Genomic DNA, 17107 nt, shown 5'->3' with positions numbered 1-17107 from the left:
TAGTCTATGGCAGCGACACATACCATGCAGTTTAGATTATCTTGATGGAAATGCAGATAATCATCTTCAAGTTGAGCAATGATTTCCTTTCTGCAAAAGCTCATGCATGTTTCTAGGAAGCTACTAAATTATTGATAGTGGTGCATTTTAGAGACACAAGGATGCACAGTAACATCCGGTACGAGGAGGTTTATGTATGTACAAGCGCAGTTGCACTCACTCACCTTCTAATTGACTCTGTCTCTCTGCAGAGGTTTCAGCTAAACAAGCATTAGGAGAAGTGATAAATCCTACAGCCCTCCTCCTCTCTGTGTTATAGACCTTACAGATATAAAGTATGGGCTCACAGAGGATTTTTGTCCACTGCTCTGTGGTTTCCAGCCCTTTGCCCATTATCACGCTCTGACCCAACATAACCACATCGTTGCATTGATTTCCTCTTGTTTGCATCCAGAGCCAGGTGATCTGTCAAGATTTATTGATTCCTGCTGGCTCTAACAGGTAGCTCTGTGTTTCCACTTGTGGAGCTGATGAAATTGCTGCCTGCATTAATGCCATCTGCCAGCGCAGACGCACCTGAAGCATCTACCTCTCAATCCTGACGCGAGTACAGACTGTTCTTAACCCGCTTCCCCCGTCATCCCGTTGATTTAAGTCTCATAAGCTGGATCCTGCGGTTAATGTGTGTGGCACTGTGCATGGCAGCGTGTCTAAGGCGCGTCAAGCTCTGTTAAAATGGCAACTTTTAGGGATGAGGGGAGGCAGGGTGACTTGGCATTTGCTGTGTCGAGTACCGCTCAGAGACAGCAACTCAAAGGGGAGAGGTTGTGGCTGCCATCCTGGCTCGCTGCAAAGCATTTGCTGCTCATTTGTGGTTGGTTGTCATGCGATACAGCAGGCAAGCAGACTTAGAGGCAACCAATAGCCCTACAACTCCTCCCCAGAGAGAGGGACAAGAGGGAACCAATGCTTTTGCGTATAATTAGGCTGCAAATTAGCTCCAGTTTATGAAGCAAATTAGCACATTAAAACGTCGCTGGTGAAGTCATTAAGGCAGCGCAGACATGCGTTGTGAACACTCAGTTCTTCTTGGGGCTGTTTAGCCCGGCCCAGTGCCTCTGTAGCATGTGAAGAGTCTGCCAGGTCTCTGCCACTGTCTCTCTCTCTCTCTCTCTCCAATTTAATGTATTTCCACAGCTGTCTATGACAAATGGCCCTGAGATGTGATATAATGGTTTTTACCACATCACTGAGGCCACAGTGACCGAACCAAGAGTGATATGAAAGTCCTTCCATCAGGGGTAGGACACATGTTTATCTATATCACTTCTGGTGATAATAATCACACACTGCTGTAGTGTTATTACTCTTTTGAGAGAACTATATGATTACTCTGATTGAGCCATAAATATGCCCTGCTTCATTATACATTGAGCAAATTTTTATAGACGGAACAGCACTGGGCCAGTAACAGAGCCCTGTGGAATACCAAATGGAAATTTAAAGAGTAAAGAGCCGAAAGAGCAGAGCAACTTGGAAGGCCCCCTTTTCTTAGTTTTAGCATTTTGGTATTGGAATATCCTTAAAGGATGATCAATACACTAGAAATGGCAGAAGGGAAGAAAAGGAAGTCAACAAATGGATCTTAATAAAGTGTAAAATGTTGTTCTAGATTTCCTTGTCCTTGCATGATTATTTCGTCTTTAGTTGATAAGCATTGGTGGGTGTTATTGATCAGGTAAGGATGAATGAAACCCTGCTTTTTCCCTGGAAAGGGGGCAAAAGCTGTTGGAGAGGCTCCAGGATCAGGTGGCAGGACAGACGAGAAGCTGCTCTCCATATCAGAGAGGATCATGTTCATCAAGATTACGACCTGCTTACAGCTCTGTCGTCAGATAAACCCTGAAACCAACCTGATACAGAAAGTCGCCCTGTTTCCAAAGTGTTGCCTGTAAGACATGTTTATTTTTCTTGTCAGAGCTTCAATCAATATTGTGGTAGATGGAAAGAGTTCACGCTCTGGCTGGTGGGTGGACAGCAAGAAGTGCTCGCCACAGTACCACGTTTCTGCGTGGTTGCAGTGTACCTTGGGCTCTTGTGTTCTCCTCGCCCCTGCACAGCTCTGTTCAGAGGGCCCGCTTTGCACTTTTCAGAAGAAATACTAACACTTAAGGGCCTGCCATCATCATCTTAACAACCCCCAAGTAGCACAACTAGCAGCAAAGTCTTGAGTAAGACTTTCAGAAATGAGGACTTGATATTTCCCTCGGATTTAACGCAGAGCAAAAATATGGATCTGGTAAATTCCCAGAATTTAAAAAAAAAAAAAAAAAAAAAGAAAAGGAATGGCTTCAGGCAGGCTTTGCTCAACCAAGCTTAAATATTTAATTATCAATTGATAGTTCGCCATATGAACCTAAATTGTGATAACAATGTAAATGTTGTATGTACAGCTTGTTTTTGCAGCCCTCTAGTGGCCAAACAAATCTCTTATTGTAAGTTTAGGAGTAAGGTTTTATAACAGCTCTCTGGCTGTCTGCCTCTGCATCATGCTCACCTTTCAGTCTCAGCTCATTCCTTGCGGTATTTCATGAGAACTCAAAGGTCTGCAGCACACATCATAAACGCTGTCCTGTTTCTTTCTGTTTGCTCTTGGAGGGTTGTAAAGTTCTCCTTGGCTCGGCGGGAAGTTACCGTCTGAAAGACTGGAATGTGATGCCACCAACTTACCAAACCCCAAGGCTAGAAACTACATTTGCTGTCACTGTAAACCGTATTAGTCTGCTCGTATTGATCTTTTCATTTGAGTTGTGTACAGTGATAGCCCAGAGCCAGACGAAAGAAGACCTTCCATTTTCATTAGTTTGCTTTGATGAGCTTTTCCCCTCGATCCTTGATCATTCCTTTCAGCATCACTACAGACAGTGTTTCACTTAAGGTAAACCAGGACATTTCCTCCCTTGTGCAGATCCTGTGCTTTAATTTACTTTTTTCCTCCACGGTTTTCTTGGCATCGAGGAGCATCCCAATGCTTACGCAAGGTCCAACATTTTAAAGTAATTGGTATTAAATCAGTGTTTTTAAAACAGTTCAGCAGGTCGTTTCTAGTCTTTTTTTTTTTTTTGTATAGCTCAGGAGCAGTGAAATGTGCAGTGACACTTGCTGGTTAAATATGTTTTGTTTTTTTGTTTTTTTGCCACTGGGAGGCTCTGAGGGAGGCAAGGACAGGGATGGATTGAAGACAAGTGGAGATGAACCCTTTCTCTCCTTAATATGCTCAGAGCCCCAGGGTTTAGTCATGTCTGTCCTTCTTCACAGCTTCCCATGAGACTCCTCGCGTTTCTGACTTCTCCCTAGGCTTAGCATTTCATCCTTTAGTATGGGGCCTTGTCTTTTTGACAGGCAGGAAAGAGAACCTGCCCGTTATCTGCATCCTCCACCGTGTATGGACTTTCGTGGAAATGCTCCCTGTCAACATCGCTGGAGGAGTTTTGGTCATGGTAATATCTTTTGGAAAAACAATTTTTTTTTTTTCCCCCTCTTTTGTGAGAAATCCTGCTCACATCCTATTATTCGACTCATTTAGACAGAGTATGTCAGGAAATGGAGGTCAGTGCTGAGGATGCAACTGTTAATTGCCTCTGCCTGACACACTTTGGCAAACCTTCCCTAGCTACAGTAAATTTTCCGGCCTGTTCGGCTCTGACTGGTGGCGTTTGGCTTACACAGCCAACGTGTTAACCAACAGTGGTGCAAAAAAACTACCTCTTAGACTCTGATACTGATACGGATGTTGGAAAAGAATCAGATGACAGAAGATGACAGTATTTGTGTTTTTCAAATTGTACGTACTTCAGCCGTTGACCCAGTATTGGCCAGGAAATGGTTTCTGTGTGCATGTGTGATGACTTATGAACCCATGTTTTTGTTTGTTGTTCAAGATACTGAACCTTTTTGTGACTTCTTCTCAGGTATGCTTGAAATGAACTGATTTGCAGGACTATTTGGCCCAACCGCATCTGAACCAACCCTCAACCCCCTCTAAGACTGAATGTCTCTTAGGCTGAATAATTGCATCTCAACCCCCCATGATGGCGAATGCAATCTTGACGCAACACACCTTGTGAACGACTATGAAGTGTTCAGGATTGTCGAATTATCTGTTTCATGAAGTTGCACTAATTTCTGGACACGGTATCCCCAACTCCGACGTCGGAAAGGTTTGGGGGAAGCAGGTTTCAGAATTTATAATGACCCCTTATGAGTCTGCAGGTGGGGCCACCAGTCTGAAAGGAGTCATGCTACACCTCTCAAAGTGTGAAGAGCATTGCCATCATTAGCTGTGTCCTATTTTGACCTGACATATATAAGGACTTTCTCCAAAAGACCAGGCAGATTTGACATTTTGGTACCATGAATTTTTTAGATTGCGCGAAAAAATAGGCACCACTCTCCTGATGCTTTCTCACAGCTTTTGTGCCTCTTGGACTCTTTTCTTGCTCTTTCTCTCACTGTCATCTCTTTGGACCAGGGGAAAGGTCTGCGGCGAAGGGGGCTGTGAAAAGAATGGAGCCCAGTTAAAGGGCATTCAGTGAGAAGAGAAGCTGTTTAAATGGCATCTCGGGTTGCTGGCCTGAAAGGAAAGAGCCATTAGTGTTGGGTTTCTGTGAAAGTCCACAGAGCGGATACTTCGAGCACACTTGATGGAAGATTTATTGCTCTCAGGGCCTTAAAAATGGCAGTGCCAAGCGCAGAGAGAGGACAAATGGTGACCACATGTAGAGCCCACCTCGACAAGTTAAGCAAAAGTCACTCAGGAGAACTGACTTTATAGATGACCTCGATCTTTACTTGTTCAAGGACCCGACTTTGTTTGATTAAATACAACATATACTACCAAAACCCTTGTGGTTACACAGAAGGAAAGCCTGTGGGGATGTTCTCTGCTCACAAGAGCTTTGAGGAAATGCAAACTGGCGGACTATTGTCTTCCTATACAAGGCAGTTTGCTCATTGATGCCCGTGGGCTGGAGAAGGGTGCAGTGGTAAATGCGAGCAGTGGAAGGCTGGCACAAGACCCCTTATCATCCAAAGAGCCTTTTTACAAAACAACCCAACAATCCCACAATGCCATTCTCTGCCTGTGTCCACAACAAAGGGGCCTCTGAAGCCCACATTCTACAGCCTCATTCACCCTTCTGACCCTGATGCACTGTCTCCTTTGTGGGTCTTTCTACAGTTTAACGTTGGCTTATGGGAACCGAGAGTGTACACTGGCCAACAGTCTACTGTGTTTTTTGCATGAGCAGCAGTAGTAGTTGTAGTTGTGGAGTGAGAGTGCAAACTTAAAAGTTATTTTTTTTAATCTTTTCAAGTGTACAGTAAGTGATAGCAGTGCCTGTAGTGAATGAGAGGTATTTCAAAAGCGGTTTTGCACAACCGACTATTGCGGCGCTGATAAGAGTGAAGTGAGCAGCTGGTAGAGAAATGAGAAACTCCTCTTTGCTCAGAGCTGCACGTGGAGCTCCGCTCACCACAGAGCAGAGGTTTACAGGCAAAGGGGCCGAAGACTGTTAGTGACTCTGTTTTTGTGATTTATGAGTCTCACGTAGCTAAAACCTTGAATTACCTCATAGATAGACACACCTTTCCACTACCTCGGCTTGTACTGTAGGTTTACAGTGTATTAAACAGGGTGCACTTTAAATTACCTTGCAGAATTTTGCACTTAACCTTTTACAGTTATTTATTTACTTGTAAAGATTTCAGTAAAAGAACAATGAAGTTGAACTGACTAAATCATGTGTTTTTAAGCTGATCTACATCAACAGCTATGATACCTGTTTACGTATAATAAGACGTATATCTGCTGCTGGTTTTAAATAAATAAATCTGCAGCATTTTGCACGTGGACCACACCTAAAATTTGCCAAATTGCTACGATTGAGTAAATCCATCCTAACCTCCCTCATTTTGCTCTGGCTGTGAATGTGGAGAGGCTTTTGAAATCCTGTGGAGACGGCGCTACCACCCCAGCTCCAGAGTCACACTCATCTCTTCACAGATGCCCCACGAAATATATGATATAGGGAACTGTTAAACCTACATTATCTTGCATAAAGTTTTCACTGTGCAGCAGCATTTTGGTTAAAAGGACAAATATCAGATCACGCCTTATACTGTTGCATCTACATGTATTAAATCATCACCCAGCTTATTGTGATTGCCCCATTTTTAAACACTGTAGTGACCTTGTGAGAGCTACAGGAACTTTCCCTTAAGATTGTAAAAAAGCACAACATATTGTGGTTAAGAGCTCCACCTCAGTCAAACCATCTCTTCTCATTTCAGCATTGAGGAGTTTCTTCTCTGGTCTTTCTAGTGTTGAATTACAGAAGTGGTTTTAGTCTCAACAGAACTTTCAAACCTCATGAATGACAATCACACGGCCACAGTTATGCGCAGCAGAGACTGTTCTCCTTTTTTTTTTCTTCTTTCAATCGACCTAGTTGGTCTCTAAGAGGCCTCGGCAGTGACACCCCAGATGCCGCTCTTCTTTTTAACTGACAGTGCTCTGTACAAGTGACAACTTGTACAGAGCACTTTTACCTGACAGCTACTTTATGTGACAGGGCACAGTCACTGGGAACCATAAGAGAGGAGTTCACATTCGCTTTTAGGGTAAACTTCCTCAACACACTACCCACATGGTTTTGCAGCTCATGGGCTGCTGCCAAAATCTGTGTGGTTTGTTTTTGTTGCCAAGCCCCACACCCTCAGGAGGAAGTTGAACTGAGGTCATTACATGACATCATCAGCTCCATGAATCACACAGTGAAGAGAGAACAGTTTGTGCACTAAAATACTTTCAGATTTAGGTGTTTTTCTGAAAGGTAACTTTGCACAGATTCTCCTCCTCTGCTGCAGCTCTGTGCAGACTGCAGGTCTCGGTTACTGCCAGCTGTTTGCCTGGAGCAGAGGGAGGGGAAACACTATTATTTGTGCATTACGTAATAGCAGCAGTGCTACACTATCACGCAGGAAATATTGCTCGCATCCCCCTCCCCCCTGTCGGGAATGGTGCTGGGTTATGACTTTACACACTGTACATCAGGACTTGTGCCTAATATGGGCAGCGTGGTGTATTTGGAGAAGAGAGGAACGGCATAACAAAGCAGACGGACTGATGGGGATAAAGAACATGAATATAAACAGCTGTTTGAAGCTGTTTAATTCAACGTCTGCCCTCTTCAGAAGGAGTGCTTGGCTTACTAGGACAGCTCACACACACACACACACAGCAGCAGCAATTTCATAACAGCACACACTATCATGCCAATCCCTCCACTTCCCCTCTCACTCACCCTCTTTCTCTTCCTCTCGTGCCATCTCTTACCATCTATGTGTAAAAAATGTCTCTGTGCACAGCTGCCGACGCTGGCGGAAAACGCAGCACCGCTCTCCCTTGCGACTCCTGATTGGAAGTGCATCACACAGTACCACATCTGACCGACTTCCTCCGCCGCCTGCGGTCGGCGTCGCCCAATGCAGCGCGGTGGTTTGACGTAAAGTCGTGCAGGGACTCTGATGCAGCGCTCAGCAGGGTGCAGCGCAGAGTCAGGCAGGCGAGGGCTGAGTGAGACATGAGCTGGTAAAGCTCGACGAGAGTTCACTTAATCCCCCTCCATGTTGGAATGTCTGCAGCCCTCAGCGCGCAAACAGCAGTGTAAACAGGTGGAATAATATCACACAGGCAGGGCTTTGTGTTGGGTTACACGTGTTACATTGTGAACTGAACATGAGTGCACGTTGTGGCACGCACTTGTCGTCAATGAGGCAGTTGTGAAGAGATGCTTAGCTTTTGAGAAGCAAAAGAAAAATGCCAACATTTGCTGCTTCTTTTTTTAATGTTACTATAAATCGAACATGTTTTTAGGCGTGAACTTTTGATTGCACAAAATGAAGACGTCACCTCGAGCTCTGGGGAAATGTGATAAGATAGATGAGATAAGATAAGATAAGATAAACAACTAATTATATTTACTGTTCGCTGCCAAAAGTTTGCACATGGGAGGTGTGAAGTTCTTGTGCATTTCTCCTCAGGTTCCACTGAACAGAGGAACAAATATTCAGTCTTGCATTACAGTACATGCGTGGTGTGTACACACTGTATACAGCAGGTAGTGCATCCTTCAACGAGCGGAGAAGCTCTCAGGGATTACTCAGTGACCTGTGTGTGTGTGTGTGTGTGTGTGTGTGTGTGTGTGTGCGCGCCCGCTTTGTTCACAGTTGGTCATTTATCAGGAAACACGCCTCAGTCTGACTCATGGCGTTGACAGCTGAAACATATATAAAAGTGCAAATATTGACCCAATCCTATTTTTGAGGACTTTGAGTTGAGTAAATAATACGGCGGCTAATTAGCCAGAGGGTCAGGTCAGTTATTGGCTTATTGTCTTTGCTACAAGGTCAACACAACCTAAACGACTCCTCAACTTTTCTCCTGTTTGCCAAGCGCACATTTTACTAGAGGACACCTCTGCTGCTTCCACTCTGGGGGTTTCAGTAGTGATTAATATGCATGTTATAGATACTGTGGTTATTAATTTTAGATTTTGCTGTAGCGTTCACACAGTGACTTTCCATGATTTTTTTGCATCAATGTTAAATAGTAGTTAGATTTTGCAGGGTTAGTCAAAAACACACATTCATTTCTGGCTATTTTTTTTTCTGTGTAATTCTCCAGAAATGTACCATATCATCACATATATGAACACTGTAATATAAAATTATGTATACTATGCTGTGATAGATGATTTTGTCCTCCTCCTGTTTTGTGTTATTACTTGAAATAACAACTTTTGATTTCCTACATTGAATTGTCTTTAGTGTGAAAATCATTCCATGGTTTAATGGCTGTCAGTGTGGAGGTTTGGTGGTCCCAGTATCCTAGAAGAGGAAAGTTACAGTCTCATTACTGTGACGTGTCTCTGATAAGACACTGAGGCAGTGGCACAGGCATTAACTGCTGAATGATCTGTCTGCTCTCACGATGGAGCGTGTTCAGCATTATTGTTTTCATCAAATAAAACAGGAGTTGCACTATAGGCCCTAAACATCTGGCGGTGATATTAAAGCTTCACTGGGATAAATGGAGGATTTTTTTTTTTTTCAGAGGAGATTATGCAAAGTATCACATTTGCTGTTTGCTGATTACTTGTTTAGCTGTCGACACTTGGAGTCAGTTCGTGTGGTCGATCTTCCCTCCAGCAGCTCTCGTGCAAGACGGGCATGATTATAAGTCGCTTTATTCTCTTGTGACGACTGAGTCATTTTCTTTCTGTTGGCAGCTTTTCGACCGAGTGCGGGAGGACAACCCCGACTTCCACCAGAAAATCATCCCCATCAGCAGCGAGCTGATGCAGCCGGGCCTCGCCATCAGCCCGGAGGACGTGGAGAAGCTCACCTCCTGCATCAACATCGTCTTCCACTGCGCCGCCACCATCCGCTTCGACGAGCCCCTCAAGTGAGAACTTACCTGCTCTTTACCATCTCGTTTGCACATAAACACAGGACATACTCTCCCTGCACACTTTACATCTTCTAAAATATTCAAAAAACATTTTTATTAAATTATTGCAGCTTTTTTATTTTGCATTTCACTGATCCACAAAATTAGACAACTTCACATTATTGTTGGGTAAATGTTCCTTCCAGCAGGAGCTTCCTGTTGTGAGACACCACTCCAGAGGAAACGCAGCTCACTGAGCAGGCTGCACAGTTTTATTGATCCATAGCAAAGAGGAAGCAGAACAGCAGCATGAGGATGAGGATGTGGAGAAATCAGCTCTTTGTTAGAACATGAAGTCACTTGCAGTAAAGCGGTTCAAACAAGTGATGGTTCCTTCTGTCTTCAGCGAGCCACAGTGAGCATGAAGAGCTCGTCTGGTCAAAGATATTGGAATTAAAAAGATGATGAGACTTGTGGGGGTTTAACCATGAATTTTCACTCATGGTTTCCAGAGGATGAGCTCTGATGACTTTGACTTTTAGCGCCACCTTGATGTCGACACTTGTGCTTTTCAGTGATGAGTTTTACAGGTTGACATGAAGTGTTTTGTGGACTTTTGTGTCCAATACTTTGGTTTTAAGATCAAAAACTTGCAAAATAATTCCCCATCAGCACTTTTGATTTACTTTGTGTTTGGTGCTAATTAGCTAATGATAAACTAAGGTTGTGTATGGTAAATGATATTCCTGCTAAATATCATTGTCACAGTTAGCATGTTGCTCTGCTAGCTTTCGCATCAAAGCTTCAAAGCTTCACTGTGTCTGTTTACATCCTCACAGTGACATTAGCTTGTCTGAAGACTCTTATTCTTTGTGTGTGTGTGTGTGTGTGTGTGTGTGTGTGTGGAGCCATTTCTCCTCTGAAGAGAACAAATCAGCTGTGTGGTCCCTTCCTGTTTGATTAACAGCGTAGAGGAGATAATAAATAATCATTCATTATTATGACAGTGGTGGTCTGCTGATCCCAGGTCTGCTTTGGCCCTGTGCTGTCAGCTGGTCGTTTCACCTGCTGTAGGTTAATGAAGCTGTATGTCAGAGCGCCGCACTGACACAGAAAAACAGTGCGTTTACACTGTGCCTACGCCCACAAGTTTAAGACTATAAACAAATATACAAACATGTTCTGCTTCTTCCTCTATGTCCCAGTGTAAACATCCAGGCACTTGTGTACCTTTAAAACAACCATAATGTAGGGAGATCAATGTTTCGTCAAATATTTAAACAGTTAAATAAATAAATAAAATGTAAAAATGTGTGATTTCTTTTTAATCACTCAAAAAATGAACAAGGTTTGGTTTGGGGCTCATCAGAAATCTCTACTGAACTTTGGACTCATCACTTCATTAGTATTCAAATTCAAGCTTGGATCATTATCAGGTCTGTATAAACATGTTTTATTCATAGAGCATTTTTCAAGATACTCAGACACTTTAGACTTTAGTTAAAAAAAAAACTTAAGACACTGAAGGTTCAAAGCAGCACAGGACATGAAATCAAACATTAAAATCAGTTCAGAAAGATCAGTTTTGAATAACTTCTGAAGATAACGTGAAATATTTTCATCAGGAGTAGAAGAGGAAGAGAGCTACGCCCCACTGCTTTAGAACAACCTGTTTTTATCAAAGCTACAAGTTTGTGTGTGTGTGTGTGTGTGTGTGTGTGTGTGTGTGTGTGGCTTTAGGAATGTGACAATAGACAATAACAGGAAGCTGTTTTGATCATTTGCGTCTAATAAACACAAAACAGATGAAAGAGGATGTGGAGTTTGTTCACCAGCAAGTGGAAAAAAGCAAAGAAAGTGTGCCGAGGAAAAAAAAAGTCTTGTGTAGTGTACATGTAGTATTTTATCTGTTTTACAGTGTGTTGAATATATTTGTAAAAAAATATATATTGAAGAGGTTTTTTAGGTCTTTCTGGAGGTGGGACACCTATTATGTTTGAGTGACAGCTCAGTTAGGTTAAAGCTGCTGCTCTGCTCTCCACACATCTGTTACTGCTCATCTCTCTCTCTCTCGCTCTCTCTCTCTCTCTCTCTCTCTCTCTCTCTCTCAAACTCTCTCTCTGAACGACCATCACCTCCTCCTCCTCCTCTCTCCCCCCCCCCCCCCTTCATCCAGCTTTCACGCCCCTGTTCACTCTTTCTCTCCCTTCCCTCCCATCTCTTGTCATCTCTCGGAGCCATTACTCTTGTGCAGCGGCCGCAGCCTTGGGCGCAGAGCGGCGGCATAAATCACTCGACTCTGGCATCTCTGTTTAAGGTTGGAGACTTTTCATGCTGACACCTCAGCTGCTCTTTATCCTCCACAGGTCTTTATCCACACTTAAAGGATCATTCCTGTTTATTTAAACCTGGATATTATTTGGATCGTTTTGGCACTTGTCCCTAACTTTAATATTTACATTGTACTCAGCAAAGTAATCCCTGAAATCTCAGTCCAGCAGGGCAGGAAATAGGAGCAGTCAGACGATCAGAGGTTTTTAGAGAAACAATAGTTTAGCCAAACTTCAAATGAATAACGTTCGGCCTGAATGAAAAAAATGCTCATCACAATTTCCTTAACAAAATAGCTGCCACGAACCTCCATGCACCAGTCTTGGCTCCACACACGCTCCACCTCTTTGCCCACTTTTTGGATTAGCCAGGAGTTGGGCAGAGTCAAGCACTGCCAAGATGACGACGGCAGAGCAGCCCACTCCGAGCTTCAAAACCAGTCTTCAGAAACCAATGGATGACGTCACATCCGTCTTTATTTGTCACTAATGTTGCTATTTTGGATAAAGTTTTCTAGACCTGAAGAAGTAAAACTCACAAGAAAATAGCAAAGATGAGAAACATCTGAAAAAATAAAATACAGATATTTAATGTAGAAGATGTTGTGACCACTCAGATCTATTTTCCGACCCCAGGTTCATATTTGGTTTAGATGTTAGGTTATAAAAAAGTAACTGATTCTGACTTTGTAGTAATTAATTTACAAAGTAGAATATTATCATGAGAAATGATGATGGCCAAAACTACAAAGTTGAGACCTGAGGTGTAATAGTTCTAATAAAAACATGCTTTAAGGTGGAACCTTCAGATCCGAGCTGCAGCTCTGAATCATCATAACAGCACAAACAGATGGGTGATGAGTCGGCTGCAGGAAGGGCCACAGCGGCGCGTCCGTCTTTTCCTGACTGTCCTTCTGGCGTGACACCCAGCATATGTTCCCAGGAGGTGGTGGGAAGATGACACGCCCCCACACCGAGCTCGTCCTCTAATAACCACCTTCGCCACCTCCTCCCCTATCGACACAACTGCTTGTTCCTCGCCGCTGCTAACAGACTGGCACCACCTGACAACATCTGATTCATGCCAGCGGAGCCATCGCCCACAACACCACCGACACACACCGTCCGTCTCCGGCTCCCTTTCTGTCACACACACACACACACACACACACACAGCACGAGCGCCACCCACACACAGCCAGAGCAGCAGTATGTCTTGCAGTGTCTGGCTAAACTGACCTCGGTTTTTCTCTCTGTCGCCGTGGGCGAAACGGGCTGTGTGTGGTGATGCTCCGCTCCGGCTGCGGAGGTGATACGGATCCACTGCTGAACGCAGGGGTTCACTGTGTCACATGTGTTTAACCTCACCAGGTTCATGAAGCATTTAGAGCTGAATAATCAGTTTTTCTCACTGAGACGAGGATTTATTTTCCTCAATCAGAATTTTTATCAGGACTAGTTGGTTCCTCTTCCTCGGTATCACCACCATCAGTGGAGGGTTTTTATTGGATAGTTATCCCCAATACTCATCTATACAATTCAGATGAAACACCTCATCATATCAGTACACAACAATATACTAAACATCTACAGAGTATTACCAGACACTATTGTTTGTATTTAGAGTTAAAGTGTCTCAGTATTAGTTTCTAGTTTCTACTTCAGGTTGTAGTTGTTGTTCTTTTTTCTTGGCGTCTCCTCATGTTGTGTTGTGATTCATGTGACCTGGCTGCTGTGACACTGCATTTTCCCATTGGGATCATCTTTATTAATCAATAACAGTTTCAATAATTGATTAATCATTAAGATCAACACACAGATGTTTCCCTGGCTGTTGCTCGTTCGGTGTAGAGACTGTTTCTTCTTCTTTATTTCTGTCTCTTGTTTTAAAGTCTGAACGATCACACATGCTCTGTTAACTTTGCTCAACATACTTTGGCAATATTATACTTTAAGCAAATAGAAGATAATTTAGACAAATCATTTGTCCTTTATCAGTGAAGAATGCAAACATCCTCTGGTTCCCGCCTCTGAAATGCAAACGATTTGCTGCTTTTTGCTGTTATGTATCACTGAAAGTAAAATGTCTTTTGGTTTTCAGACTGTTCAGTGGAATTTTCCACCATTTTATTAACTTGATTATTAATCAGTTAGTCGAAAAACTAAGTGCATTAGTAAATCTTAGTTTCAGCTCCAATTCTGGCTAATTTTCTTGTTTCTTTTGTTCCTCTTAAGCTTTTTCTCTCTCTGTATTACTCTACTGTCTCTCACACATACCTGCAGGATTTCTTTCCATTTCAGCCCTGTGTGATTCTGCACATTTCATCACATGGTGTCTTGCAGTCTCCTCATTTATCGATGTGATTTATGGAGAAATGAGAAACGCTCAGTTTGATTTGCTAATGGAAATCCGGCAGAATCGTGAAGTCGGTCGCTTGCAAAAGTCGAAACCGCAAATACGGTGCAGACGGCTTTATAATGTGAACAAAGGAAGATGAAAAACAAAAAAAGAAAAACCTCAGGAAAAGGCACAGAGTTGTCTTCCAGGATGGACAAATGAACGGAAGCGGTTCATTCTGCAGCTCTGAGTGTTTCCTGAAGGGCTCGTTGCTGGATGAGTCGTAGTATCAGCTGAAAACGGTAGAAATAATGATGAGACTAACACATTTACCAGAAGAGCAGATGTTTACTCTTTCTTTTTTTCTCCCCCCCCTCCTCTCATTCTGTCTGGTCCTTTCTCCCTGTGTGTGGTTTCATGTCTCACCATCCCTTCCTGTCGCTCTGCCTCGGCTTATAATCGTGTTGTGCAAATTCCTACTCGTCTGCAAATTCGCATTTGAATGAAACACTCAGTCGTCAGCAAACACAAACGTTCTTGCATGCAAATGTTAAAACTGAGATATTAGCAATCTGGCAAATGTGCACACAGACAGACGCACACACACACACACACACACACACACACACACACACACACACACACACACACACACACACACACACACACACACACACACACACACACACACTCAAAGCCTTTTCTCCCTACACACATTAAATCTCAAGCACACATGCCTTTCACAACTCCACACACACACACACACACACACACACACACACACACAGACAGACTCACACTGTTTAACTCTGTATCTCCCTTCCCTCTCCGGCAGACACGCCCTGCAGCTGAATGTAATCGCCACGCAGCAGCTCCTCAGCCTGGCCCACCAGATGCACCACCTCGAGGCCTTCATTCACATCTCCACCGCCTATGCAAACTGCAACCGCAGGCACATCGATGAGGTCATCTACCCTCCGCCCGTCGAGCCCAAGAAGCTCATCGAGTCTCTCGAGTGAGTGGATGAAGGGCTGGTTTTTGTGCCTCCAGGACATGAACTCAGTTCCAGTTCAGCTGGATTTTACACTGTGTCAAGCAAAGTGTCTCTGAAGGCTGATAATGTACTCAAAGCTAATACGATACACCTGAACAACCAGCTGCTTTTCCTACAGCAGATCCTGTCAGTCCTGATGCTAATGCAGTCTTTTTTTCTTTTCTTTTCTCGGGGAATATAATGTATTTTTTCATCCATCAGTATTTGAGCAACTGTACAAGAATTCTACCTCAAAACAAAATCCTAAAAAAGATCCATCAATATCATAACATATCTTAAAAAAAAAAAAAGACAAAGAAGAGTCTCACCAGCTTTTCAGTTCCAACTTTAAATACTTCACATTTTTAGTTCTCGATGGTGCAGACACGTTTCAAGTTTCATATCCAGCCCTGGTTCCAAATCACTGCCCACATCTTTGATTTGTTCAGTGATTCATACAGAAGAAATAAAGAAGGATGAATAATGTGACATGAGATGTCGAGAGATCAGTAACTAGGCTACGGATAATAAAATACTGGTTCTACACATGGGACACAGGCATGTTTTTTTTATGTGTTGAATCCAGGTTTCACTTGTTTAATTAAAAATGAAGTGGAGGTTCATGGAGAGCTGTCGTGTCTATAAAGTTTTTATCACTTTTTTTCAGACTTTGTAAACAGGAAATCTGAGTCCGGTTCCAACAGTCAAACATTTCCCTCAACCCTTATTTATTATTTATCTTTTACATGATCATTTATTAGAATGAATATAGATAGTTTCCTTTAAAATAAGTCAACACCTTGTGTCTGTCTCTGCTGCACCAGAAGATAATAGACTGAAACTGTTATTTCAGTCGAGGCTGATGTGACTGTCTGCTCAGGATTAACACTTGGTAGACGTCCGCACATAATATAATTATAATTATTTATAATTATGGAATTTGTGTCGTCAGGTGGATGGATGACAGCATTGTGCGCGACATCACGCCGCGGCTCATCGGTGACAGGCCCAACACCTACACCTACACCAAAGCCCTGGCCGAGTACGTGGTGCAGCAGGAGCAGGACAAGCTCAACATCGGCATCATCAGACCCTCGATAGTGGGAGCCAGCTGGCAGGAGCCTTTCTCCGTGAGTCCACCAGATATTTTCTCATACGGAGCGAAATCACTTTCACATTATTCTGCTGTAATAAATGTAATGAGTTTGTGTCATGTCATAGTCGGAGAAAGCTCTCACACTGACCTCGGTGTGGTCTGAGCAGGAGTAATTCTGGCTCCTTCTGCCGCCTGCGGTAAATGTTAATCAACGCTCATGAATGACCCGATTACCATTTCCAGTTCCCTCGTCCACCGCGTGTCCTCCTGTGACAGTGAAACGAATGGAAACAAGATATCGATCGATGTAATCCCGCACAGGTCAATACCGCTCCCCTGTGGGCTTTATCTTAAGTGGCCCAGGATTAGAGCAAATTGGTTAATATCTCAACTGAAGGCCTGTGAGAGCCAACCGAGTCGTCTTCAATCCACCCAGACAGCTGCTGGGACTGAGAGGCAGGGGAGGAAATAAGACACCGGGGACCGAGACACGCTGACAAGCTGGGTGTCAGAGTCAGCGTGGGAAGTCCTGAGAAGTTCATGTGAAGGCTGCACTGAGATACCGAATCTGAACATCACACTACGTCTAAAGCTCCAGGCGTCTTTAACATTTACATTTCACCGAGTTGAGGATTTAAGTCACAGTTTGCATTTAATGCATGTGGGACATTTCAAACCTGTCTGTAAATATCAGCCACTGTCTCACCTGTTAGTGTTACATCTCACATGTTAGTGCTCTTCAGTTAAAAATCAAAGACTTACAAATTACAGGTGTATTCACATCGAATAAAAAAGCTTG

At 43.3% G+C, this 17107-nt stretch overlaps 1 protein-coding gene across 1 annotated transcript in view; it reads left to right on the top strand.

The window, feature by feature from the left end:
- The window catches only part of LOC139635071 (fatty acyl-CoA reductase 1), a 54294-nt gene that overhangs the window by 25770 nt on the left and 11417 nt on the right, over nt 1–17107 (top strand). The window contains exons 3-5 of the mRNA XM_071502026.1: nt 9351–9526; nt 15015–15194; nt 16165–16342. Coding sequence (XP_071358127.1) covers nt 9351–9526; nt 15015–15194; nt 16165–16342 — 534 coding nt within the window. The remainder of the gene's footprint in view (nt 1–9350; nt 9527–15014; nt 15195–16164; nt 16343–17107) is intronic.

This window comes from Trachinotus anak, unplaced genomic scaffold (assembly GCF_046630095.1).
Source record: "Trachinotus anak isolate AG129_WGS33_773 ecotype Australia unplaced genomic scaffold, CSIRO_AGI_Tana_v1 ptg000018l, whole genome shotgun sequence".
In the NCBI taxonomy this organism is placed as follows: Eukaryota; Metazoa; Chordata; class Actinopteri; order Carangiformes; family Carangidae; genus Trachinotus; species Trachinotus anak.
This window is presented reverse-complemented; position numbering and strand designations above follow the sequence as displayed.